Consider the following 26,449-nt stretch of genomic DNA (forward strand, 5'->3'; position numbering starts at 1 on the left):
AAGTAATGTGGAAAAATGCATGGCTATTAGCAGCAACAGTCTGAATTAACACCTTCCTTGAGTGTGTATTGCTACACAAATCTCATGAAGTCCACTGGACCCCAATCAAAACTTTCAGCTTCTCTGAGAAGAGAAAAATGACCCATTATGAACATTATGATTTAGTGTCTTACCATTTTCCTCATGGCAATACTCCTGTCCTGCAATGCTGCATCTCCGAAAAACCATCTTATTTTCAGTGAGGGTTCCAGTCTTGTCAGAGAAGATATACTGAATCTGGCCAAGGTCTTCAGCAATATTCAATGCTCGACATTGAATTGTTGAGTCTGTTTTCTCATGGTAAAAATCAATGTCATTCTGTATTAAATAGATTTGTCCCAATTTGACAATTTCAATTGAAACATAGAGTGAAATTGGGATCAAGACCTACCAAAATAAAACATGTGGATTAAATAAAACCAAACTCTTTGGCCAGTTACAAACATGAAGCAGCTCTACTGAAGCCAAAGAGTTACTTCAAGGATATAAATGAGATCAGAATATGACCCATGTTCAAAGCACACCAAAGTTACCTGTAATAAAATGATCATAGTCCAGAACATATTGAACCCTGCTAATGTTGGAGGGATCGATTTTCCATCTGACTCAGGGATGTTGAAAAAAGGTATTTCCGAATATCTACTTAACCAAATTCCATGTCCTTGAAAACAAGAACCAGATAAAGTGAGTCAGTTGCATGTAAACTGTATCACAGTTCAGGGTCATGGCATTAGCTGTTAACACTGCAGTTCTTTTCTGAGTTTTTAAACTACCTTTTTACCTCTTTGAGTTCCTCCTCACCAGGAACCCCATTAAAATTAATCAAAGATCAATGCACACATGAATAAATACTTTATGTGCCATTTCTATCAACAGCACATCTGCACAGCATATCTCAGAACTAAAGGAATACTGAGATAAACACTCCCCTTCCCTTCGCTCCCCCCCCAACCTCTGGCAATTAATTGCATTATCCTTTGTAAATGCATTGTCCAGGTTTTAGTTAATCTGTCAACATATCATCAAGTGTAGCCTGAAGAAGTTTATTTTTAAAATGCTTTAAACACCTTTTTGATTGGCCATAAAAGTTAGTCCAGTCTGTTTAGATTTACTTAAGCTCACTATTTAATCAATCCCTAATACACCAAGTCCTTACAGCTCTAGTCACATTAGGCCTCTCCCCACAATGCCATACATGCATCTCATGTTATCTGAAAAATCATAAGAGAAAACAGTTCTGAAGAGCAATTAGTAAGAGAAAAGAGAAATCAATTAGAGAAACCAGCTCCAGACCTAAGAACTTGCATCAGGAACATACTTCTTGACCACGCTCCAGATTAAACATGACAACATGATCTAAAACCTAGCAGCATCCTCAATCAACTGCTAGGTAATTATGCATGGATAAAGGCAGTTTCTGAGATGGGCTGTTAGAACGAATCAGCCCCAAAATAAAACACTAAGCATTGTAAGCTGAGAAAGGAAAACAGCAGGAGTTTGCTGATACTCACTTACCTATTGCACCAGTTAAACACATCAAAATTAGAAGCAGAACACACCACAGAATATCAGTGTTCACTTTTCTTTCCAATTTACTGCGCTTGTAATGAGGGCCACTATTATTCAGCATGGCTTTGGTTTCATGACCTGTAACCACAACACAGGTTGAAATTCTCCAATAGCAGGTATCAGAATCACAAATATTTTGTATTTCTAAAGCTCTGGGAAACAGGATATTTTCGTTAGCTAATATTTGAACAGAGATTATAAATATGAGCAAACTTAACTGCTCCTACAATGTATGAAATCTGTCCTAAACAAAACTGAATAAGCTAAACCAAAGTCTGCGATGTATACAACAACTTTTACACTGTCAACAATATTCCTGCTTAAAGAAACAATCTCATTCTTAATATTTTCTATATTATTTCTATTACTTTCTACAAAATCCTGCACGTGCATTACAACTATCTGGCTGTATACATCATATTGATTAGTTTAAAAACCTCCACCCTTTGATACACAACACTGAGCAACAGCACTAGCTTCAGTTTTGGACCAGAAAAAAAATCCTAATCAAGCTATGCAGCTCCACGTGCATTTCAAAACCTGGGTTTACCATTGCAACCAACCGTTGAGAGCAAGGACCTATTCACACTGAATGGAGCTGGCCTCCCACGAATCTCATGTATCAGTTCTTTACACTGTTAAAACCGAAACAAACCTAATCCAGGCATGCATTTTTAACATTTCTAGCTACCGCTGCCTTCTGCTGGATTCAAGCTTTTACACTTCTAATTCCTCTTTGTACGATACTGTTTCTTAGTGCATGTAACTCTATCCTGTTTGCAAGGCAATCTGTGAAAGCCAAGGTGGTTCACTAACCTGCATATACTACTATGCCTACAACAGCTTCTGTGTTTCTTATTGTGCATCCTCGGAGCAGTAAGTTTTCCTTGCTGAGGCCCACTCGATCCTTGTTTGAATGCTCACTGAAAATAAACCACATTACTTCAGCTGTAGGACCCCAGCAATTACCAGTCAGACTTTGCAAAACTATTAGGGAGAAAATTCCCCAAAGAAGCTGCTAGTCATTGACTGCCGTTCTGACTGGAAACGTGGGACTTTTCAAAGGAACAGGGGAACATGCATGCATACAGATCACCTTTGAAAATCCAGGCATGTAGGCACTGTATTAAAATTTTCTTGTGTTTACAAGCCCAGCATTTGCCACCTTGAATATGAGAAGTAGGCAACACTACTGAAAAGAGTTCAAGACAAACAATTGAAATCTGAAACCCTATGACTTCTACTTGGATTGCCAACATCAGAAAAAAATCTGAGCAAAATATAAAATCTCATGTTAAATATACTGTGAGCATCGTTACTCCTGTGGCATACTTTCAGTGTAGGTAGGCTCACTGTCTGTCAAGGTGTTTCCTCAGAAGCTAAGGTTTATAAGACATATATTTATTTTTCTTGTCATATTTCTAATGTGTCAGTTCCCATAGGGAAGAATATAGACATCATAACTCTCAAAACCTGAAAATCAGTCACTCCATGAAATAGTATTTTACCTTCCTACTGTCTATAGAAAATCATAGACCCACAAGAAGAAAAGACATAGATAGGCATGTTTGTTAAAAGGAGTTTGATCAAGTCAATGATGGTTACACAAAACAAATTCCAATTCTGAGCAAAGCAGCTTCTCCAATCAGGCCATGGTCCAGACCAAATACTGTAGATAGCACATGATATCAAATGCAGATTTGAAACAGCTATTTCAAATATGGACTACACAATTGCAAAGCAGCCTGAACTGGTACTGAAAATACTCAATAGAAAATAAGAAGTACTAGTGAGCTTTCCCAGTTCACAATCGGCTGCTCAGAAAGCCCTTTTCAAGCTCTGTTGGGCCGCACTCAGGAATGTAGTGATACAAACTGACTTCTATACACTTTGTCATTATTTTTTAAAGCAAACATGACAAGCTTTCTGAAAATTAGTAAGAGCACCAAAGCAAATAACAATAAAGAGCCACCAAGCCTACTTACACAAAGCCTCGGAAATGGCTGAGGTCATTGTTAGGACTTTCACACTCTATTCTACTGGAAAATTTTTCTGGATCAATTTCAGAGACCTAAAGCCATAGAAAAAAAAAAAAAAAAAAAAAACAACAAACCCAGAGATTTCAGACAAAATGTAGATGGAACTTAAGAACACCATAAACTTCAGATATGACTATCTAACAGTTTAGCTTTGAAACTGTAAGTTGCTGGTGTTGTGGATAAGCTGCTACCCAGCATAAATCAGACTTAAAGAGCATGGAAGGACTTCCTAGTAAATATCAAAGCTTAGCAAGTACCAGTTGAATTGCTGATACTTTGAGAACACCAGAGAGGAGAAAATGGGTGGAAGAGTGAGGAAGAGGAAAAAAAAAGCAATAAGAACATCTGAAAAGCTGGGGTTTTCCAGGTTTTTTTTCCACAATAAGGGGGAAAAAAAAAAAGGCACTACCTTATACCACAACCAGGATGCTACCTGCACTAACACAAAGAAAGCGGGAGAACTTTTTAATGATATTTGAGCCTTACCAGCACCGAAGAAAGGGCTGTTGTGAAAGACCAGTTCATGTTGCAAATAAAGAGCAGCTGAGCTCTTCAGTGAGGAGAAAAGCCAAGTTAAACAATTATCCTTTATTAATAATGACCTGACAAGCAGTAAAAGAAAACCCAAAAGGTCTTATCTTTGGAATTACCTGAAATTGCACTTGCAATTCAGTTTCAATTAATGGTGTATGAATATGTCTCTAGTCTCTAACATAACAGAGGCTAGCCTCTGGTGTAACACAGCCATTTCCAGGCTAAGTACCTTCCACTAACTCATTGGAAAGTAATTTGTTCTGCTCTTTAGAATAAAAATAGTAAGAATTTTTTTTTTTTTTTTAAGAAGACCAATTTAAAGTGTCAAACTCCACGGATAAATCTACAATTCACAGGTGTAATTGAATACATCTTCTACATAATTACAGGTCTCTGAGAAGGCTGCACTCCCCACAACTTCACACTGGCAGAATAGCAACTGTGAGGTTAAACCACGAGTTTGAAACTCAGAAAACATAATATTTGTTGGCTTGATTAAAAAAAAATAAAATTGCTGGTTTTGCTGTATTGATTTGTTGCACTGTATTTACCTGAAGTCAATATGAACACAGTCTTAAACAGATACTTTCAGTCTCTGTAAATTCTGTAAAATGTTAGACAGTATAACCGATTCATGCTTTTCAAGCACTTCACGCTGTACAGAGATTATGCAAAAAAGAGCATAAAGAGAATAAGAACTACCCCCAAAAAGGAAGTAAAATAGCCAAAGCAGTTGATTCTTTTCTTCTACAGCGTAAAAACTGTCTCCAGATATGTATTTCTGGTGAAAGCATCTTATTTTTTATGGACAAACCATCTGACTTGGTCAAAAAATCTGTAATAGCAGTGAAGATGTTAGTAGGAGCTTCTTGCAATATGCCTTGAAATAGCAACCACAGAAACCTGGGGTGTCACCTATAGTAGGCACAGAAGTTATGTCTACACTGCCAGTATAGAGCAGATGTGACAAAATGTGCAAAAGCAGGTATCTTGATATGGGCACTCAGATCTTCCTGGACTGTAAGTTTATGACCTACACTTCTTCATTATAATCTTAACTTTGACGAAGTAAATACTGGGAGTAGAAATTTTGCACCTTATTTCTTGAGATGCTTTCCTGCTTCTCCTGGCACAAACTATTTTTTCTACGCCAGAATTAAAATTACTTGGATTTTGTGTAAATGCCCCTAAAGAAGGGGGACAATAAAGATGGGAACTGAGTAAGGTAGCTGGGAGTGGCAGGCCCTGCAGCATCAGACTCTCACTGAAATGGGGAGAGAGGCAGCTTCCCACCGCCATGCCCGCTGCTTTGGCCCTGCTGGGTTCCTGTCTAACTATATGGTTTCCATGCAGTGTTACCAAACCGAGTGGGTGCATGGCCGAGGTGAAAGAGGAGAGCTAGCAACTCCTTTCATCACCTTGGCTTCTTAGGCTGCCTGGAAGAAAAGGATAGCACTTTCCACTAGGTCTGAGGATGCTGCAGCTAGGACTGGATTCAGTCACTGACCACGTAGGCTGAGAAGGAACTGACCGCTACAGTCCTGTGGCCTCTTTTACAACATAATAGGAAATATTCACTGCTCACAGTGACTTGATGCTAATGGCATATTAGCTTCTCCACCCCAGTAAACCTGTGCTTGGTTCAGCTAACCACATGAGGTGCGGAAAGAAAAGGAGATTAATCCCTTCTTAAAGGGAAGCAACATATGAGTATCTTGAAAGCAGCAGAGAAATGCCAGTTCGTTCACTAAATAGCTTATTATCCTCAGGAAGCAGGTTCTCAGCTGTTTTGTTTATTTCTTTATGAATGCCCAGATGGCTGGAGACGCTGTGTTCTGTGCATTGTTACCCACTGTTACCTAAGAACTCTTGAGTTATTCCTCTGATTTCTTTCCTGTTGTCATTTAAGCATTAAAAAAATAAAAAATGCTATGGTAAATTGCCAAAAAATAGATTTAACTATGACAGTTTCAGCTCCTGTTTTGTGCTTTTAATTTTGCCTCGACTTCTCTTAAAGGAATCCTAAGTGCAAGAACAGGTGCCCCAATGATAACCTTCACTGTGTTTCTACTCGCTGTCAAAGAAGCAGGACATGACACCCGAGCAGATAGATTAAGTCTTTTTAGTCCTTGTCTTCAGATATTCTTTAATTTGATGTAACTTATTCCTGTTCTTTTGAGCTTAAGAAATGGAGAAGTCAGGCAGTCAGCTTCTTACACAGCACTGCCAGTCTTATTCAGCCTGAGTTTTTAAGGACAAAGCCTCTGGATGAAGCTCAGCTGGCAGGGCACTAGATGTCTGTGAAGTTGAGCTTGGCTCTACCTTCAGAAACCATGCAGTTCTGACAAGACGACGCTTCAATTACTTTTTTGTTTGGTTTTGACAACAAAAATGAACAATCTTGAATGTTGACGGAACTGTCACTGTTTTGGGACAGTATGGCTTTTCCTAGCATTTTGGTGCAAGTTTTCTGGAAACAGAACAAGTCTTTTCTTGAGTAAGACTGAAATCAGACCTTGGTAGCAGGAGCTGCTGTGAGATCAGGGCCACCTCAGTATGATGTAAGCCTGTAGAACCATTTGAATTTTGCCTTGCATAATGGTATGTATTATACAGAAAGATCAAACAATTCTGTCTTAATTGTTTTGAGATTAAATAAAGAAAAAATATGCATGTCACTAAGGGGATAAGAAACAGCTTTGTTCATGGACATCACATCATACTTTTGGTATTACCATACTAAGTAACAGAAGAGTCTTAATGCACAGCAAGATACTCCTCCTCACTTCCTCACCACTGCTGATAAAGCAAAGGCAGTTCGGGTAACTGTCTCCACAGGACTAAACAGTTATTATGGACCGCAAGTCTCCCTGTTGTTTTCGGCATGGTGTTTCAGAAGCAGAACTCAGTACCAGGTGCCCTGAAGATTACGGAAATGCCAGGATTCTTTGTTCTTTTGATACCTTCTTTGTGCCAGCCTCCATCGTTTTGTCTACTAGGTATAATACTAAGTATTGTACGGAGGTAAAAAATACATTTGCAATATGAAAAAACAGAGAAAGAGAGAAGATATCTGCTCCTCCCTCTAGGTCTCTATCCAGCACAGAACTCCCTTATAAAAAAATTCCAATTTCTCACCCATGACATGATACACCCCATAAATGAGTTCTTGACATTTACCTGCATAGTTACTTTTACTGGCTCACATTACTTCAAATCTGTTTCTCTGGGTTAAAGTGAACATGCAAAGATTTGCTCCAAAATAACTAGGTAACGTAGTTCTAATTTGTTGCTTGAATTATTTTGTTTTCAGATGAGGATTGCTCGGCTATCACAAACTAGGCAATCTAGAGGTCTGGGTTGTTTGTGGTTTTTTTAGTTAACCCATCTATCATGTCAACTTTCTTATACACCACTAGAAATGCACAATTATCACCTGCTCTGAATATCCTCTCACCACCTGCCTCTGCTTTAGATTGGTTTCTCCATCAAGGCCCGCCGTTTCAATGTAACAGATCCCATCCAGGTCACTAGAATATAACAGCACCATGTCAGCAGGAATGATTTCATTACGTGAAAGCCGGATGAAGTCCCCAACATTGACATTTTTCCAGCATTCATCTACGTATTTCTTCTCCTTCCTGAAATACATACAAAACCAGTAATGTTTTACAAGTGCATAAACTGAAAGCTCAGAGAAACACACTATAACTAGAAAATTACTCTAATAGTTAATTTATGCTTCCAAGTCATTAAAAAAAACTCTGATGAGGCAAGTCTATTAGCTGAAAGTGAATATAATTACAAAGAATCAGCTCTGGGGCCCAAGCCCTGGGTTTTTTGGGCAATTACATTCCAGGCACCCTCCCAGAATTATTTTAGCTCTATTTAAAATTCAGCCCACTTGCTTCCTGTATTTTAGTTTTTCCAAGAAAGCAAACACCACTTTTTCTTGCAATTACGCAATCAAGAACAGCAAATCTTCTTCCCTTCTGATAGGGCCTTTCAAAAATGTCTGTGTCTCAAGATGATGGACATCTAACAATAAGCAAAGAATATTCAGCAACCACCTCACTGATTATCTCAATAGAAATACAGGTATTTACAGGCTTTTAAAATATCTTTTCCATTAATTTTGAACATAAGTTACCAAGACTCTGTAACACTCAAGGAAGTCAATAAAAGCTTAGGCCTGTCAGCACTGAGTTGGAATTCTTTATTAATATGAAATATCCAGGCCTGACATGTATACATAAGTTTGAACAGTTTTGAATTTTCCATTTATAGCTGCTGTTCTGTCCTCAGCTGAGATGAAGAATCTTCCTTTTATACAATTACAGCAGTTTACGGCAAACACAATCAGGTTTAGAGTGGTCAACAGGATGCAAGGTACCGCACAACACACAGGGCTTGATGAGCTACCAGGAGGCATACAGTAGTAGGCTACTGCAACATGGGTGATGAAACACACCTACAGTTGCCGTTACGAACACTGCACAGGTCTGGATGCAGTACGCTTTTGTATGAGCTGTTACTCTCCTCAGTGACTGCCCAGCTTTTCTGCCTTGCACAGACTAAACCTAGAGCTATGTTTTAAGAGAGGAGCACGCACTCTCCACATTATTTGTTTCTCAGTCTTCTAGATTGGGGTATAGTCCGGGCTGTGCTAGGGCTGTCTTCCAAATTGTGCTTCCTTCCCTGGATGTCATTCTAAGTTGGCTGAGAAGCACACTCACACTGGGGAGCTGGGAAGTGCACTCAGCTTCTACAGTGCAGACATAAGCTAACAAGCTTTGCAACATGGTCATTGTGTGCAGTCTGGCACTCATCTGCTAGCTTTAATCAGAGCGCTAGCTATCTAAAATGCTTCTCATGAATACTGAAATAGAAACAGATACTTTAATGACAAAGAAAATCTCAGAAAAACATTCTCTACATCAAGCTTTGCACCCCTGCCTTTCAGACCTGCATTATTTGTCACCACCCTTTTGAAAATGCTTGTCTACAAACAGAAGGCACAAAGCCCACACAATTTAATCAGTGCACTGACAAGAATTTCTCCAGTGAAGATAAGGTGGAGGTGATTGTATTGCTTTCGAAGTGTAAAAAACCATGAAGCAACAAAAGCTGACGTAAAATTAAAGCAATATAAGGCACATCTGTTTTCTCCTTAAGATGTTCACCACTAGTATTCCACACAAATGGATAAATGGCACAATGGAAAGCATGTGAAACTTGATTAAAGCTACAGCCATATCTATCACAAGATGGATGGATGGATTAAGAAAAAAAACACTGCAGGAATTAATTTTTCATACCAGTACAGTTCCTTGGAAATAAGTAAGAGTTGAAGGAAAAATTTCTGAAGTAAATAGGAAAGGGAAGGAAGACATGCTGAAACAGTATGTGACACTCAGTTACCGAAGGTACGACTTAAGCTTTGATAGCTGCAAAAGTGCTGACAAAGTAAATTATTCAGGAGACTGAGTGAGCTGAAAACTAGTGATTTTGTTTGTTTAGAACTACCCCTTATGTACTGAACACTACATCAGCATAACTTTTTGTGTAGGCCAATTTACCCTGCTATGAAGCCCCAAATCAGTCCAATCAGGGTACAGCACCAACTGAAGCGGAACACCCTGGTCACTCCAAAACAGCACCGTTCTACCTCACCCTCCAAACACGATGGAAAGGATATGAGAACTCAGGAGGGTGGTGGGAGAAAATTACTTCCACAGCCAGCCTGTATCTAGGTAAGTTAGAGAAAGGATGGAAACTGAAAGGTAAGCAAGACAAAATAAGCGCAAGCAAAGAAAGCAATGGCATCACTAACGTAGCACAATAAAAAGTATGAGATGAGAAGTTGTCAATTTCTGGCACTGACTTGTACAGGAATTTTTCAAAGTGAATTGGAATTTGAAAAACCACAAAAATATTTGGAAATTAAAAGATGTTGTGACAAAGCAATCTTTTCATTTATCCTTGAAGCAATTACTTTCTAGAGATTAAAAAATGAGAAAAATGATGGTACTCTTGCATGTGTAGTCTTTTCTAACTACCATGTATTTCATGGAAAAACTACAAAAACTTACTTGTCTGTGCTGCCAGTATTGAGATTATTATTGAGATTGCCCTCAGGAGATGGCAAATATTTCTCTTTTAAATCCCTATGTATTTAATAAACATGGCACTGAAAGTACATGATGCTTCTTTTTACTCAATGCCCATGGACAAGTCCCACTTTCTTTTTGCCAGGCTGGAGTCTGGGAAAGGAAAGCTAAAGGTATGGAAGAATCTTGTAGAAAGGATTATTCTTTCCAGATCTCAATACCATAAAGAAAAAAAAGAATCAAATTGTACCTTGATCTCAAATATATACAATGATTTGCATAAATATGTATTTGTAAAGAACAGTACTTACAACACATCTACATGCAAGGCTTAGAATGAAACAGAAATGTATTTGAGAGGTCTGCAGAAGAGGAAAGAAGAGAAGAAAAATATATCAGCCAGCAAAGTCATTCATCCTGCTGCTGATGCAGCAGATAGATCATGCACATATTCTTTATCCAGTTAAGTGCAAAGTCAGACAAAAAGTTTAATTATCTTTAGTAGTAGGTCATGGGGGAATAAATGGATTTTTCCATCATGATCACTTCACCACAGTTCTATTGAAATGACACTAACTACAAGATTTTAACAGATGCTCAAACAGAAGTACCTTCATCGTTTGTGATTCATGGCTATTTAAATAAGATCCTACTACTACAAACCGGTTACTTGCTCAAAATGCACAAGGACTTGATTACTAAGTATTTAACATCAAAGCAACAACTGCAAACTAAATTATAATGCACATTAGCACATCTTATTGTTTATGGAATGTTTTATTACTCCACAAGGGAACTATGAGACAGGGCAAAACCCCAGCATTTTAAACAACATTATCTTATTTTATCACATTTTCAAGACAGAAATAACTGATCTATGAAATGGATAAATTCCAGAACTCCAAAATGTAGCAGGTTGAAAACTCTGAAACTATGGATGCCAAGCATTTGCTATAAGCAAAAGCAAGTAAGGTGGGAGCATCAGATTTGTCAAAAATGCACAGAAACTAGCATCTAGATGCTCAGATAGATTTATCAAGGCACTCAGACTGGCACATTTTGTCACGGACACCAGAGCACAGTGAAACCAATTTCTATTATGAACACAACTTCACACAGAAGGAAGCCTCACAAGAGTTCAAGAAGCAAGGATCACTGGTCTTGCTGAAAATACTTACACAAATTATCTTCAAGTACAAACAGGTGGCCTACCAGCTTTCAAGAATGACAACTGTTGCTTAGGTATATTAAGATAGCAAGAAGGGCCATTTTATTGAGCATTTGTCTCAGTAGCCATGTAGGTACCAGTATCTAATATGTAAGTAAAATTACACTGACAGCACATACAATGTATACAACTTCTCCAGATCAACAAAAGCACAGTAAGACAATAACTGGAAATGGTATACATTAGCTAGTTGTTCATCATGTTTACAATGATTAAATGCATGCACTGGAAGAATCACTACAATTTCTAAGGGATTCTTGTTAAACATGTTAAGAAATTTTGAATCCTAACATGAGTTTAATGGAAATTGAAGATAAATCAGCTCACACATAACAAACAATTGTTTTTATCAGTACCAGTAAGATTTAATTCTCCTGAACCATACTTCCAAGCTTAATTTTAAAACCAGATTACACTATATAAAATATTTCATAATAAAGACACTAAGAAGAAGAAAAAAGTTACAAAAACTAAATACTTATGGGCACAAGAAGGAATATTTGCAGATGACTAATATGGTCACTAATTACTGCACATTTTTGGTGACGGGAAGGAATCAAGCCAGAACAGATCTGAAATTCATTCTGCTTCACTGACACTGGGAGGGATAAGACTGTAAGTGACAGTTTTCAGGAACATGGATATCGAATGTTTCAGCTTTCTGACAACGAATTCTTTCAAGATTCATGACAATTTATAGAAAAAATAATCCAACTTCTCCCTTGAGCCTTCTCTGCAGACATGAAAAACAAAGAAAAAATTTATCCTCCCTAATAGCCCAATTACTTACTTGTTTTTCAAGTCCAATTTTTTATAGGTTGAATAGAACGTTTCTGGGAAAGCTGCTATATATATTTGTGTTTGCAGAACAAAATTTTGTTTTTTTTCTTTGATGATACAAAACTATATTCCAGACTTTTTCTATGGTTATGAGCTAGCTCTTAAACACCAATAGCTTATGGCAAATGTTAGAAACCAGGAGATTCCATTATCTGAGTAATATCACAGATTTAATGGTTATGTAGTACCAGTTTGCAACCTGCTGCATGGGCTGAGTAAGGTCATGTCTACAGTACAGAGTTTAGGGTTTGGCATAGCCAGCTAGCACATTAAGTTTTTAGAATGAAAAGTTTATTTTCAGTGCATTGCCTTCACTAGGAAAAGGTGTGTCTTTAATGAAAAGAGGGAGCTTTGAATGTGGTTTGTAATTTTGTGAGTACCATTAATGACCTTTACCTATATAGCGATAAATCAGCAACCCTTGAATGTCCAAGATGCTTACAGCAATTTCAGAGGAATTAAAACCACACTTTTCAAAACAAATACTATGTAAAACAATGCTTAACTAGTCAAGTTACTTTGGTTAATACAGTACAAACTCATACATGAACACTCTTGCCTCAACCAAAAAATATTTTTTTCAGTAAATTTTACACTCATTTAGCAAAACTCGTGATCAAGACTCAACCAGACTAGTCCCTGAGCAACCTGATGTAATTAGACCTGCTTTGAGCAGAGGCTTGGACTAGCTGACCTCCAGAGACCCCTTTCAACTTAAACTATTTGATGATTCTATGAGTATCCAGAAAGTAAACCAAAAGACTTATCAACAACTTTTTTATGTATACTCATAATCAAATAACAATAAACCAGAAAGACTGTTGTCTCTTACCTTCTATATACTTTGGTTAGTAAGTTGTTTATCTGTTTATCCATTTTGTACTTTGAATAATCCTCCAGACCATCTTTTACTGCAATAATTGCCAGAACCGCTACTAGAGGTAGCATTGTAATTTCTTTTTGGAAGGCTTCCACCAGAGGAACCCAATTTAGGACAACTAGGAATAGGAAATACAAATTGGCAACTCTGAAACAAAGCAAAAACATAGGAGTTAGCCATGCTAGCAGAGTCATCCTTGATATTTCCCCACTCCATGCCATACAGACACTTAAGTTAGTAGTGATTTATCTTTTCTTCCCCCAACTGCAATTTAAGAACTAAGTATTCAGAACTGTTATAATTCTCCAGTCAATAGATTATTTAGCTGCACAGTGACTTAATATGCATGATCAGAAGATGCAAAGACCAAGAATTTTCCTGTATTTTCAAACCTGTCCTCCAAGCATGTTTTCCAGTGAGCCTTTGGTGAACTTGCACTCTCAGATTTCCAGGTCTTTTAAACTTCATTTTACCATCTCCTGGGAGAAGTGGCATGTTTTTAAAAGGAAGCCATCCTACAACCTCCCTGCATAACTTTAAAAATCAGCAGTCCTCCAAACAGAAGGAGGATGAAAAAAAATTAGCAAGAGACAAAAACATGAGGGAAGGGGAAAAATACATTTGTAGGAAATGAGCTGAAAATCTTACTGCAGATTGCTGTGTGGCAGTGCTCCAAGAGTAAAGAATATTTCAATAATCCGTAGAACAGAATTAGTGGAAATTACGTAAGATATGAGAAAAGAATTAGTCCTACACTGATGATAACTCAAGAGACCTTGGCCAAACAACACAGATCTTTTGAGACGTGACAGGCAAGTCAGGAAGTAGAATAATTTTTGAATACCCATCTATATAGTAACACACACATTAAAGGATTCCACTTCAGAAGAATTACCACAATCAAAAAGGAGTTCATTACCTGTGAAATTGCTCAAATAAATTCCGTGGTAAAAAATTCAACAAAGTGTATTTAGTAGTCCGTATTCTGTTGTTCATGTACAGTTTTGATACTTTTTCATACTCTTCCTTAAAATGTCCCAAACAGGGTATCACTATCCGATGTTTGCCATTTGTCTTTGATGATTGATAGCACTTGTTACTTGAATTGCTGCTGCTACCTTCTCTGTCCTCTGTAGCTGTCAGTTGATGCCAACGGTATCGGGCCCAGCGGATGGGAACTGCCATTGCACCAGAAATGCTTTACAATCCAAGGAGTGTCCTCTCTCTAGAAACATGTTAAAATACAGCAAGTTATGTAATAATTCTGTAAAGGCTTTTCAACGAAAAAGTCACAGTTACAGTTCTGAATAAGCCTAGGAAAAAAGCCGTTTCCATATTTTGATTTAAAAAAACCAAACAGACAGTTAATAGGTTATGTGAGGTCAGGAACCTGTGCTTCAAAGGTTGAATTTATCTGAATTTCATCCACCCTTTCAGGATCCTAGAGTTTGATTACTCTGTTTGAAATGCACCGTATTTTTATAATAGCACCTCATATAAGCAGCCTGCCCACTTGTTTGTTGTGCTACAGTGTGGTGAAAAAAGCAAACAAGCTGCTAATTCTGCAGACAACAACATTTTGAAAGGCATCTCAGACACTGCACTCCTTGCTGATGGTTAACAACCTTTATTGAACTCAGGAGTCAACAATATAGCAACAGGCATCTGTGTACAGACTTAGACCTGAAGTTAGGAACTGCCTGTGAAAGGCATTAAGTAGCTATCATGAACAAAATATTCTTCCTATTGGATTAGAAATAGGTTTGAGAACTTTTACCAGCTGATAAAAGGATGAATAAACTTCATGCCAATGCTCCTCCTCTATTCACCTTAGCTAAACTCTGGCAATCTACCCAGGAGTTTGTTTTCCTAAAGAAAGTCAAAGTTCACAGGTATAGGTGATAGTCACTTTATCAAACCACTCTATGCAGTCAGAAAAGGACTTTCACACACACAAATCATACTTCAATAGAAGCTCAAAACTGCTGGGTTTTACAATGTGTTTCTTTACAATTTACAACAAGATTTTACAATTAATAGTTGCTACATTTCTTGTGCTACTTCTTCCATAGAACAGCTCATCTTCGTATTTGTTTAAAACTGTACCTTGCATGAGACCCAAGTCATCAGTACAGCTACTTTCTCTGCAGATTACTTTCCTTCCATCTAGTATCTTAATATCTGCATACATGATAGCAAAATTTGTTACTAAATCCTCTTCCTAAATTCCCACACAAAAGCTGCTTCTTTAGAAGCTTGCTTTTTTTTAGACTTGTTGGGTCTTTCTAAATGAAATCTCTTTACTACAGACTATCCTAGATAGTCATCAAACTAACCCTGATTTTGGCTTCAGTTAACTCAGACTTCTATTTATGTGGTATATCTTTCTCTGCCATTGACAAATGCCACTGTGCTGCTCAGACTCCTCCAAAATGTTGCTTTAAAAAGTGATTTTCCAAACTACTGATTTGACACCATCATATCTTCTCTTACACATCTTCCTTGGTTTTTCCTTTAGTCTATTACAACTGCAGAAATCTTGAAGCATGGGCAGAGTGTCCTCAGCAGGTCCTCTAACAATGAGGTAGCTTTAATATATCTACCTCAACTCATTCTGCTGTTAAAACAAAGATTCTGCAAACTTCCTAAGAAGCCTGGTCCACACTCCACCACTACCCTTTAGCTAGAAAGCTTTCTCCTAATGTCTAACCGGTCTCTTCCTCTCATCAAATTAAGATGGTACATTTTTGTCCTATCAGCATTAGATGTGGATAGTTGTTGACTATTACAATCTTAATGTCTTGGAAGACTGTTACCACATACATGAAACACATGTTCCTCTTTAGAAACCATGATCTGCATGTGAATAGACAAGAGGAACAAGGAGGGAAAAACAACCTCTATATAGCATCTCCTCTCAGCATCCCCCAGCACTTCCTACAGGAATTACTCCCAAGGCCTTTCCACTGTGCTTCCTCAGGCAACGTAAGGGATCAGTCTGAGAAAAAGAGACTTTCTTTTTTTCTAAACGCTAAACACTGTAGTCCCAGTAACCATGAGACTACCAAAGGCAAGCAACTGCTGCACAGGAAGGCAGCTATGCCTGGGACTTCTCAGAGAAACAAGAAGGAGGTTGCAAAGATTCTCCAAAATACACGGCATATTCTTATTTTCACAGAACCTGGCATCTTCATATCCTTGCTTCCTCTAATCCTACTGCCTGGGGACAGTCCCCAGAGGGACTCCTCTCTGCATGGAGACTACATCCCATTTTAGTCCCCATCCATCTTTCCTCCAGAGATAGAAACCGACATCTAGAAGGAGCTACTTCACAACAACTATTTTTAAGGTATGGCTACCATATAGTTAGATGTATTAATCTATTTACACATGAAAGACACTTCAATTCATTCCCACTGAGTCTGAGAACAAGTCTAAAGCTTGGAAGGCAGCCAGGTCTTCGAAAATGTTTAGAGAGAATAGAATTTGCTGCTAGTGGAGTCCATAGTTGGCTACGCAGAGCTCTTCAACACCTAAAGCTCCTAAAAGCCAAATGAACACCAACCCATCTACATGAGTCAGGACTGAAGCAAAGAACAAAATACTGAAAATTAAAGAATTTTAAAAGCTGACTGGCTGAAAAGAGGTAATTTCTTCTTTTGCAATCACAAGTTTTGGCAGTTCAGCTCTTAAAAAATCCCAAACTTCTGTATTTTGGATGGCATTCTTAAGGCTTGGCCATTTTGAAGAAACAACTCTCCTCCTTAAGCATCTGTTGTGACAAATCAGTAGTTTCAAAAACATGCAATGAGGAGCCTTTTTAAAGTAAATTCTGCTTTAATTAACAATGTCCTGGAGTTTTAACATGATTTCTTCTTTGTCCTGTTAAATTTATCAGCTTCTTTCACGCTTCCATCTTCAGCATGAATCACACAAGGTGTGTCAATGAACTATAGTTTTGCTTGAACAGTAATTCTTTGCCCAAGTGCAGTAATCTGACATATCTCTACATACTGTTACAATGTACAATATCCTTGTAGAAAACTTACGTAAACACCATAAAACTTTTCAATGTGCCATGAGCCAGGTATTTGACAGCTGGTTAGATCGTAAAGAAAATCACAGCTTTTTTTGTAAAACCATCAAACACACACCTGATACTGGTGACTTCTGTGACCAGAAGCAGCAGCAAAAGAAACTCTTTCTCAAAGCAAACACCCAGGACTAATGGGAATGCAAAGCCTTTAAATGGTAGATCCTGTTCACTCAGTGAGAATTTTGTAGGCAAAATACAGCTAAATCAACTTCAAAAGCTTACGAATTACATTATCAGTAACATGCAAATAAAGATGGGAAGAGAAAGTTGGGAATCAGGAAAAACGTAAGAGAAAACCTGACAAATTTTAAAACCTCTTAAATTCTAACTCTTTTTGGTTTTCATAGTTTATTACCTTTTGTAGCATCTGACACCTGGTGTCCACTGCATTTTAAAAAAAGCGACGGGACACACATGACAGGGAGAGTACTGGACATTTTAACATGACAGCATGTTAAGACCGAATTCCTCATCACTGAATCTGGAGCCAAACATTTAAACTGCATATGCAGTGTTGGCGAAGAGCAGTCACCCCTCACCACATACACATCCCTGACTCCTGACACAGCTCCAAAACCTCTGCTCCACCCTTCCTCATCCTCCTACAGAGGAGCGGAGCTTAAAAAGAAACAGGAAACATCAGATTAAGTTTTGTGCACTGCATATGTCTGCCAATATCCCTAGCATTTTATTGTTACAACCTTTAAAAAAAACTTAAAGGCGACTGAATGGACAAGAAATAACTAACACAAAGCCACTGCAACCACACCACATTGGAAACACTGTATGAGAAGCAACAGGTAATCTCCTATGGTCAAAAAGGTGAATCAGTCAATTAACTAGCACGTTGGGGAAAAGAGTTTCTGGATCTCATACTCTGTCACAATGCCCTCTGACTCACCCGGGATTTCACTGAGCTACTATTTGCAAATGCCTATTTTTTTTCTTAAATCATTTGCATTTCAATTTTAAAATAAGTTTTCTTTGGTTAGCCAGAAGGACGTCAAAAGGAGATTTATCAGCTTCATGATATTGTAGAGGATGAAGTTGCTGAAGATCAACTTTCTAAACAGCTTTCGTAAAAAATCCCCTCTCTTAAAACATTATTTGACTCTCTTGTTATGCCATTTTTCATAGTAAATTCTTGAGTTCTCCAGCTAATGTGAATTTGAACTAGTAATATGAAACGGCAGATGTGTCTTTCAACACTGGCAAAAGACCCACAAGCTGAGTTACTCTGAAGCCGTAATTTTAAAGGTTTTTAAAAAATAAACTTAATTTTAAAAATCCCAAGAATAATGTTCATGTATTTGAAAACAGGAAGCCTAAATGATCATATTCTAAGTTTTGAGGACAGCGTCAGACAAGCCAGACACTGTTCTCATTTTCATACTACAGAGCCAGGTGAACACTACTTGATCTTGCTAAATGGCAACCGCTGATATAGAGATAATCCAGATAATCCAGATAATACATCTCACACACAAAAAGGCAAGTTTTTGTAGTGTTTGCTAGTGTCACATGACAAAACGAGGAAGGAACTTATCTGACACTAGCCATATAGTTTGCTTTTTCCCTACCTCACTTCCCTTATATACTCAGATTCCTTCCTTTTCATATAAAGCACTCTGAGATACGGAAAACTGGAAGGACTAGATATGGTAAACATGCAATAGCTGGTTGTCAAATCTGTGTAAAAGCAAGCCGCAGCAGTGCCGTTTTTACCACAGGACAGATCAACACCATACACTACCCATGCCTGACCAACCTATAGCACAATAAAAAAGCCTTTAATAACTCTCTGCTAGCGGTAATGCTGAGAAAATCCCTATTTTAAAATGCTCCCTACCCTGAAAGAAGGGTCTTTTATCATGAAGCCTAGTATAATTCTCTTGCATGTATATTTCATGCCCAGAAGTTGTTTTCTTTTCCCATCACTTGTCTTTCTTTATCTCTTGTAAACTCTGTCAGCCTCCAACTCTGTGAAGTATCACCTTAATTTCTGCATGCAAGCCTTTGCATCTAGCTTTCCTGCAGGCATTGAGACTAAAAATTCCTTAGTTCCAGTTACATTATTTGGTAGCCTTTGGCAAATCACCTGGCAGTCAGTGACCTCTCCCATACCAGATTCTTTCTCAACACTGTTTACAAAACACGTTTAGATAATTTAGCCAACGTTTTATACTGCTCTGGAACTGCACCTTACTATTATGTTGTGGTCATTTGCTCGCATGTCGTGTGAAGTGCCCTACCATTTACCCTGGCTTCCCTTGACCACTTCCTCCCTTCTGACAACATCCTCTTTTGCTGTGATCTCCAAATGGTTACTCCTTGTTCTGCTTTCAGAAAATTCTTTGTTTAAATACACTTGGTAAATGACATATTCACAAAAATGTTCCTCAGACCTCTGGCACATGCTTATGTATGGTGTGTGTCTCTATCCTGTTCCTGCTCAGGCACAGTCTTCGGACATAACATGCAGTAGACCTTCTGTGTCACCTGAGCCCGTTTACAGTAGGAAGTAATAAATCAATTCTTGGCAAACAGAAACATGATGAATAAAATTGAATTATCTTACCTGAAAAAATGTGTACAACAACTAAAAGGGAAGCAATTCAGACAATGCATCTCTCCAGCAACACCCCTTTTCTTAGCTCCCTATCTGACTATTTCAGGATGTTCTGCAGGTCTGAGGTTCTGGGGCAACCAGGGAAGATAAAAAATGCTAACCCAGGTGGAGGGTACAAAGCTGTGAGCGGATCATCTCTGATCCACACAGTCTCATTTAAACCTCTTAGGAAGTGTTACTCCATAGGCTCACTAACAGTTGTATCACCACATTACAACTGGAGTACACTGTCAGAAGTACAGAGGATGAATGTTAAAAATGCCTTCTAATCATCTTTGAAAACTCAGAAGCTACTATACAACAGAGAAGCTTAAGGGAGCCACCGCCTAAAGATTATTTTACACTCTGAAGAACAAATATTTCTTTTCTCCTAAGGTTTGCGACTTTCTCTGTAACATGCAATTTCACAAGTTTGCAACATGTCTTTGCAAGCCAGTATGAAATACGCAGAGACACCCAATATGCTAAATACATCTGGAAAAGAGGCTTGCGCTGCCAATTTATGGGACAAATGGCCCAAAAACCTGCAGGAATCAAAACTTTAAGTTCTAAGAAAAATATGTGGTTATTTGCAACCACATACTCTGAGTTACATTCATAAAGAGGATGCTAAGAACTCTTGGATTAGAGTGGAAGGCAGATGTTACTAGGAAAAGTAAAATGCTATGGCAATATTTTGTCATGCACTCCTGCCTACACAGCCTGATTTAGCATGGGCAACACCGAAAACCTGCAAGCCTTGAAATGCCTCATCTTGGAAAGAAAATTTCTTGGTTGTGAATACATTAAGCCAGCCATCAGCAGCCCTTCACAACCGAAGCCATCAGCACGACGCATTAAACCCCAGGAAGTGCCAAAGCCCTGACACAAAGTCAATTGCAAGATAATTTAATAGCAAACCATGCATGCAGTCCTACCACTGGTTAACGTGCTAGCGTGGGAGCAGTACATAAAAGCAGAAAATCTCCTCCACTTTGGGCAAAGTTATTTAGGATGCCAACCAGATCTTGTACCTACAGACACAACTGAACCATACGCTACCAAATTTTAGGTTTAAAACTCAGATGAATCATGTATTTCTGCTACAGGTAACCAGTTTCAAAATAAAACTGAAGGCTACTAGAGAGCTACGATTTGTGCAAACATCTGCTTTACACCCTGTTCTCATGTGCCACATTGGTCTCTCAAAACTAAAATAAAATCTTTCAGGTTAAGTCTTACTCTTTTATGACTGTCTTTTCTCACCAGTGCACCTTTAGCTTATGATGATGCCGCATTTAACCACTGCGGACACTTTGAGATGTGTGAAATTCACATTAATTTCATGGTAATACTATGGTGTGGGCCATGTTAAAGATGTACACTGGTGTTCACATGATGAAGTAAAAGGATGTGATTATTTCTGTAGTCAGTGTATGCTCCCTAAGTTACAGTAAACCACTTTAAAGGAAATGGATTCATACTGGCAGCATTGCTGATTTTTAACTATGTGGATTTCTTCAAAGGGCCAAAACTCTGTTCTGTAGACAGTGTCTAGCTTACTCATTGAAATTTATATTGAAAATACCTGTTACAGCAAGAAACTGTACTTATCCCAAAATCCTTAGTCCTATTCTTCCGGTTGTCTAAGTCACGTACATTACCAGCTCTTCAAGAGGTCCAGAAATTCCCAACACATCCCAGAGAAGCTTTCAGGTTTAACACTCTAGTGTTCTTCAAAGGATCTGACAAAGGAAACCTTACATATGGTTACAAAAAAAGCACAACTCCAAATCAAAAAAAAATCCTCCACAGCTCACTTTAAATGAATATACTAGGTTTGATCTTACCTTAAAGACTCTCTGCCAACACTGGAAGCCAGAAATGTGGATGATACACGCGTGGGCATAACCTGAGCTACCTGAGTATCTAGATAACTAATAGCAGTTAAGCCAGAAAAGTACAGATTTCCACAAAGGTCTTAAAGTACTGCGCAGACTTAAGACAGCTCATGGTCAAAGCCTGTAGCAGTGTAGCTTCACTGTTTTTTAGCCAAACAGATTAAGCATACTGCAATAATAACTACCAAAGCGTATCTTAAATATGAACAATTTACATATGGCCTTCTCATTTTTAAGAAGCTGAAATAACAGCTACAACAGATGAGAGATACTTGCATATTTCAAAAGGATGGTAACACTACAGCTGACAGCACCTTGATTGTCGATGCTACTGTGTTGATCCAGGGTATTTGTATTAGCTTCAGCAACAGCTGCTGTGCGTAAGCGTAGCTCTTACTTTCTAACAGTAAAGCATCTTCCTCACCCAGTCCAGTTGCAAGTGACAGTACTGGTTTAGAACATAAGCTGTGCATTGTGATTTTTCCTTGGCATTTTAAGGTTTTCAGTGGGAGATTCCTTCAGAGACACAGTTCTAAGGGTCAGACTCAAACTACACAGCTTTTTAGTTTCAGTCTCACAAAATCCCTTGTGGCACTCAAAGTTATTTTAGTATTGGGGCTTCCATCCTTGCCTTTCTTACTCATCTCCACATTCACTATCTTCTTACTTCTCTTCCCATACTGTCTATTATATTCAGGTCTAAAATTAGGCTCAGATCTTGCAGAACTCATGTAGTATTTCATGACACTGATTCCAACTATTAACTGTCCAACACAGGAATTGTGCATCAACCCTGTACTTGGAATACATAAATGTATTTTCATTTCATTAATGTGACAGCAGAAAGTATGCCAGTATTTCTATCCATTTAAAACACTGTATCAGTATATAGTGATGGGTTCTGGCTTTATGTGGACAAGGCAGGGCTTTTAGAAGTCATTAGAGAAACCACAATCAGGTAATGATACAGGTGGTCATCAGCCATAACACTCTTCAACAGAATTTGAGACAGCAGTGAACGTATTTTCCAACACTGTAGTGATTTTTTGACAAAACGGACTCTTCTGTAACCTCAGGAATACAATCAGATATTCGTCATGGAGCAATAAAACCTGCCAACTGCTTGGGTATATTTTGACAGGAATAACCTGTGAATCCACTTTAGCCACTAAGAATTTCTGCAACACTACAGAACATGTCTCTTGAGAGCATATTTCATGCCTGAAAGAGAAGTATCCTACAGCAATTCAGGGCTCAACTACAAAAGTGTACCTTTAGAAGTTTTATTATTAAAAATGAAGCCAAAAGATATAGGAGCCTGCAAAAAAAAATGCAGGGAGTTATGAATGCTCAAATTCTGACCCTAGTAACCTCAAAACAAAATACTAAAGCAGTAAGCTGCTGAACTGATAGCTAACACTAAAGGAGTTGCTCTTGCTTCTCCCACCTCCTGCTCCTGGTTCTGCCCCTTCCTTCATGATCTATCTGGTACTTACTGAACCTGGTTCAACCCACTGAGCTGCAAGACCTTTTACTAACTCAAAGACAATAACATTATTGGCTTTCCTGATCCAGCTTACAGCTGTGAAAGTACGCGTGTTGGCACAGGGAGGTGTGACAGGAACATCAGACACTCACTCTAATGTAGGTGTCTCATTCCTGATCTTGGTCTAGTTTACATTAGAAATAAGTATCAGCTGTGGCTATTACCTTTAAAATCCAGATCATCCACAGTAGTGGCAGTTAACAAAGAACATGATCCTCATCTAAGTCCTAGATTTTGCTCCTGTGAATAGTAACTGCACACAGACATAACTAAATATTCAGTCTAAAACGACAGCTTCAGACCAGCTTTTGGGGCATGCAAAGGAGTCTTTTTTAAGAATGGATTAAAAAAGAATTAAATTCCACTCTGATCTTGGGGAAACCATTTAGTGCATCTCTGCTGCAACCCCTCACATACGAAAACAGGGATAATGACAATTCTGTTATCTCTTGGTGATGATACACGGTTTTAAATAAGAGGTTTCTCAATACTGTGGTCATTGGTGAGACGTGAATGCCCTGTAAGTATTATTTTAGTATGAAAATAAAAGTAATTTTGATATTAAAACCATTTTTTCTTCAGTAGCTGTACTTCTGCTTTGCTGTACTATGCAAAGTAGGAACTTTGATTTTTCTTTCCCATCCTTGTGAACATTTTTTAGTTACTAAGCCCAGTAATTATTATTGTGGCTTAACCCTGTAACCGACGCTGTGCACTGTGCAGCTCTCCTCACTTTCTGAAGCTTCAGGGATTTCCCTGTCATTTACATGGACCTAAGTCTACTTCCTTGCCATAAATCTGTAAAGTACGTAAAAGCTTACACCCCTTCCCTCAATCACCGCCACTAACGATTAAAATAAAAGCTTTTGTTTCTGCAATCGAGGTCTTAATTACCTTTTCTTTCTTCCCTGCTTCCACAGCAGCTCCGGGGCCGCCCCGCTGCCCGGGGCACGTTTAACGCGGCAGCAGCACGAACTGCCCCTTCCCGCCGCCGCGACGGCCGCGGCACCGCGGAGCTCCAGCCACCCCGCGGGCGCGAAGCCGCCGCCGGATTTTGCGGGGAGGGGGTCGGCCCCCACAGCACCTACCCGGCCTAGACCCCTGTCGCCTTCGAAATGTCACCCGCGGTCAGGAAGAGGGGACTTCCCTCCGCATCCGAGTCCCACCGGGAGGAGAGGGGCGGGGCGGCTGCGGCGACCTTGACTTTTCACGCCGAGGAACGGCCGCTCGGCGCTCCCCTCAGGCTGAGGGGCGCCGCTGCCCGGCTGCCGGCGGGGCTGAGGCACCTCGAGGGGCCCGCAGGGCGGCTCCCCCCTTCGGGGCGGCGGGGCGCACCCCGGGGTGCCCGCGGAGCCCAGCCCGCCTGCGAGGCCTGGAAGCCGGCAGCCGCAGGCAGCCACGCTTTCCCGCCGGCCCGTCTCGTCCCCGCGGCCGCACGGCGACGCGGGTGGCTCCGCCACAGCCTCCTCGCGAATCGCTGCGGGTGCTCCACGACCGCTGCTCCCACGTTTCCCTCCCGTCACGCCCGGCACCGGTGTCCTCCCACACCGCCAGCCGCGCACCCAGCCCCGCGGACAAGCTGCCTGCCTGACCCCCGGCCCGGTGGGCTTACCGGCGGCACCGCGCACATCCCAGCGTAATGGCCGCGACCCCCCGCGCCCGCCGCTCTCGCTCCGTCTCCGCGGCCGCCCCGCCCCGCCGGTGCTGCCCGGCCTCCCGCGGCTGCGCTGCGCGCCGGCCCGCCCCGCCCGCCCCCCGCCGCTGCCCAGCCTGCCTGCGCCTGCCGCCGCGCCGTGCTCGGCTCCTGCCCGCTCTGCTGTTCCTGCCCTGGGAGTGACTGCGGCAGGAGCCGCCGGGCCGGGCAGCGGCGGGGGACCCTTCCAGGAGCGGCGCCTCCGCACACCGCGGGGCTCCGGCTGAGGGCAGGGAAACCTTTGGTGCCGCTGCAGGAGGTGAGCAGAGCAGCCCCTGGCCGGGGCCAAACCCCGTCCCAAGCCATCACATGCAGGCAGGCCATGCCCAGGTGTGAACAGCGTGCAGTCGTGCTGCCGTGCTCACAAGCAGAGCTTTTAAAGCAAAAGGCGAACAGAACTGCTTTTACAGTGTCCATAAGCAGCACTTACCTGTCCAAAGGTTAGTTAGTGTCTAAAGGGGGTTTTTTTTGTTTGTTTCTGTTTTTTTTCTTTCCTTGAGGCCTCAGCAGATGGAGGCAGTGCGGCTTTGGCAGGACCTGACACCCTTGACAGCTTGTCAGGGAAATTGATCTTGATCTTTCGTAAGGACAGTCTGGCACTGAAGGCAGCTCGGCCTGTCTAAACATAAGGTTTTCTAGCCACTAGGCTAACCAAGGTTAGCAAACACTCTTGTTTTCTAGGAAGTAAGCCTCCGGCTATTGAGCAACTGCCCAAATTATCTTAAACAATCCGCTGCCATCGGAACCTCAGCCAGCTGTTTCATCAATAGCCCTTTTGAAGCCCCACACTGTCCTTTTTGCTCTTAATGCCTTTCAGGGCACTCCTGAAGGCTGCCCCTTACAACGAAATCCATGGCCTTTTATAGGAAAGTGAAAGGATTCACACTCCCACTCCAAGACCATCTTCTGCTGAAAAAGGAAGAAAAAAATCTAGAAAAAGTTATTTGCAGACCCCTTGGTCCCTATCAAAATGGACTGGAGTTATCAGTACTTACCCAGTATCAATGAATTCCTATGAGAACTGGGAGGGCTGTGCTGAGCAGTGGTAGTTGGTTGTGCTCTCCTTCTTGTGTGCATGATGTTGTTTCCCTCTGTTACCGTGCATTTTAGCATGCCCTGCGCCCCTGTCCACACACTGAAAACACTTTGGTTATGTTTCAGTGAACAGCAACTGATGGTCTGGTCTTTGAAGTGTCCATATGGCTAGCAGGAATTTCAAAACATATTGGTGTGTCAGATGGACTGAAAATAGTTCTGTTTCCTTGCAGGATCCACCACATTTGCTGGCTCAGGTGCTGTAGGAAAGAGGATACAACTCCGGGGAGGGCAGAGCAAGCTGCTGCAAGACACAAGGTAGTAATAGGCC

The 26,449-nt window shown here is 40.2% G+C and overlaps 1 protein-coding gene across 6 annotated transcripts in view; it reads right to left on the minus strand.

The window, feature by feature from the left end:
* The window catches only part of ATP10D (ATPase phospholipid transporting 10D (putative)), a 51,532-nt gene extending 26,449 nt beyond the window's left edge, over positions 1–25,083 (minus strand). For 3 of the 6 annotated variants that reach the window (XM_056357043.1, XM_056357053.1, XM_056357024.1), the window contains exons 1-9: positions 24,285–24,403; positions 14,159–14,464; positions 13,192–13,386; positions 7,618–7,822; positions 3,594–3,679; positions 2,425–2,531; positions 1,555–1,686; positions 573–700; positions 174–426 (exon numbers count right to left, since the gene is read on the minus strand). In XM_056357043.1, the coding sequence (XP_056213018.1) occupies positions 174–426; positions 573–700; positions 1,555–1,686; positions 2,425–2,531; positions 3,594–3,679; positions 7,618–7,822; positions 13,192–13,386; positions 14,159–14,424 (1,372 nt within the window). In that variant the 5' untranslated portion in view covers positions 14,425–14,464; positions 24,285–24,403. Of the gene's footprint in view, positions 1–173; positions 427–572; positions 701–1,554; positions 1,687–2,424; positions 2,532–3,593; positions 3,680–7,617; positions 7,823–10,602; positions 10,654–13,191; positions 13,387–14,158; positions 14,465–24,284; positions 24,404–25,002 lie in introns of those variants that run through there. The other 3 variants (XM_056357033.1, XM_056357064.1, XM_056357074.1) reach the window with 3 other exon arrangements.
* Between the last annotated feature and the right edge of the window lie 1,366 nt (positions 25,084–26,449).

The sequence above is a fragment of the Falco biarmicus genome, chromosome 1, assembly GCF_023638135.1.
Source record: "Falco biarmicus isolate bFalBia1 chromosome 1, bFalBia1.pri, whole genome shotgun sequence".
Taxonomy (NCBI): Eukaryota; Metazoa; Chordata; class Aves; order Falconiformes; family Falconidae; genus Falco; species Falco biarmicus.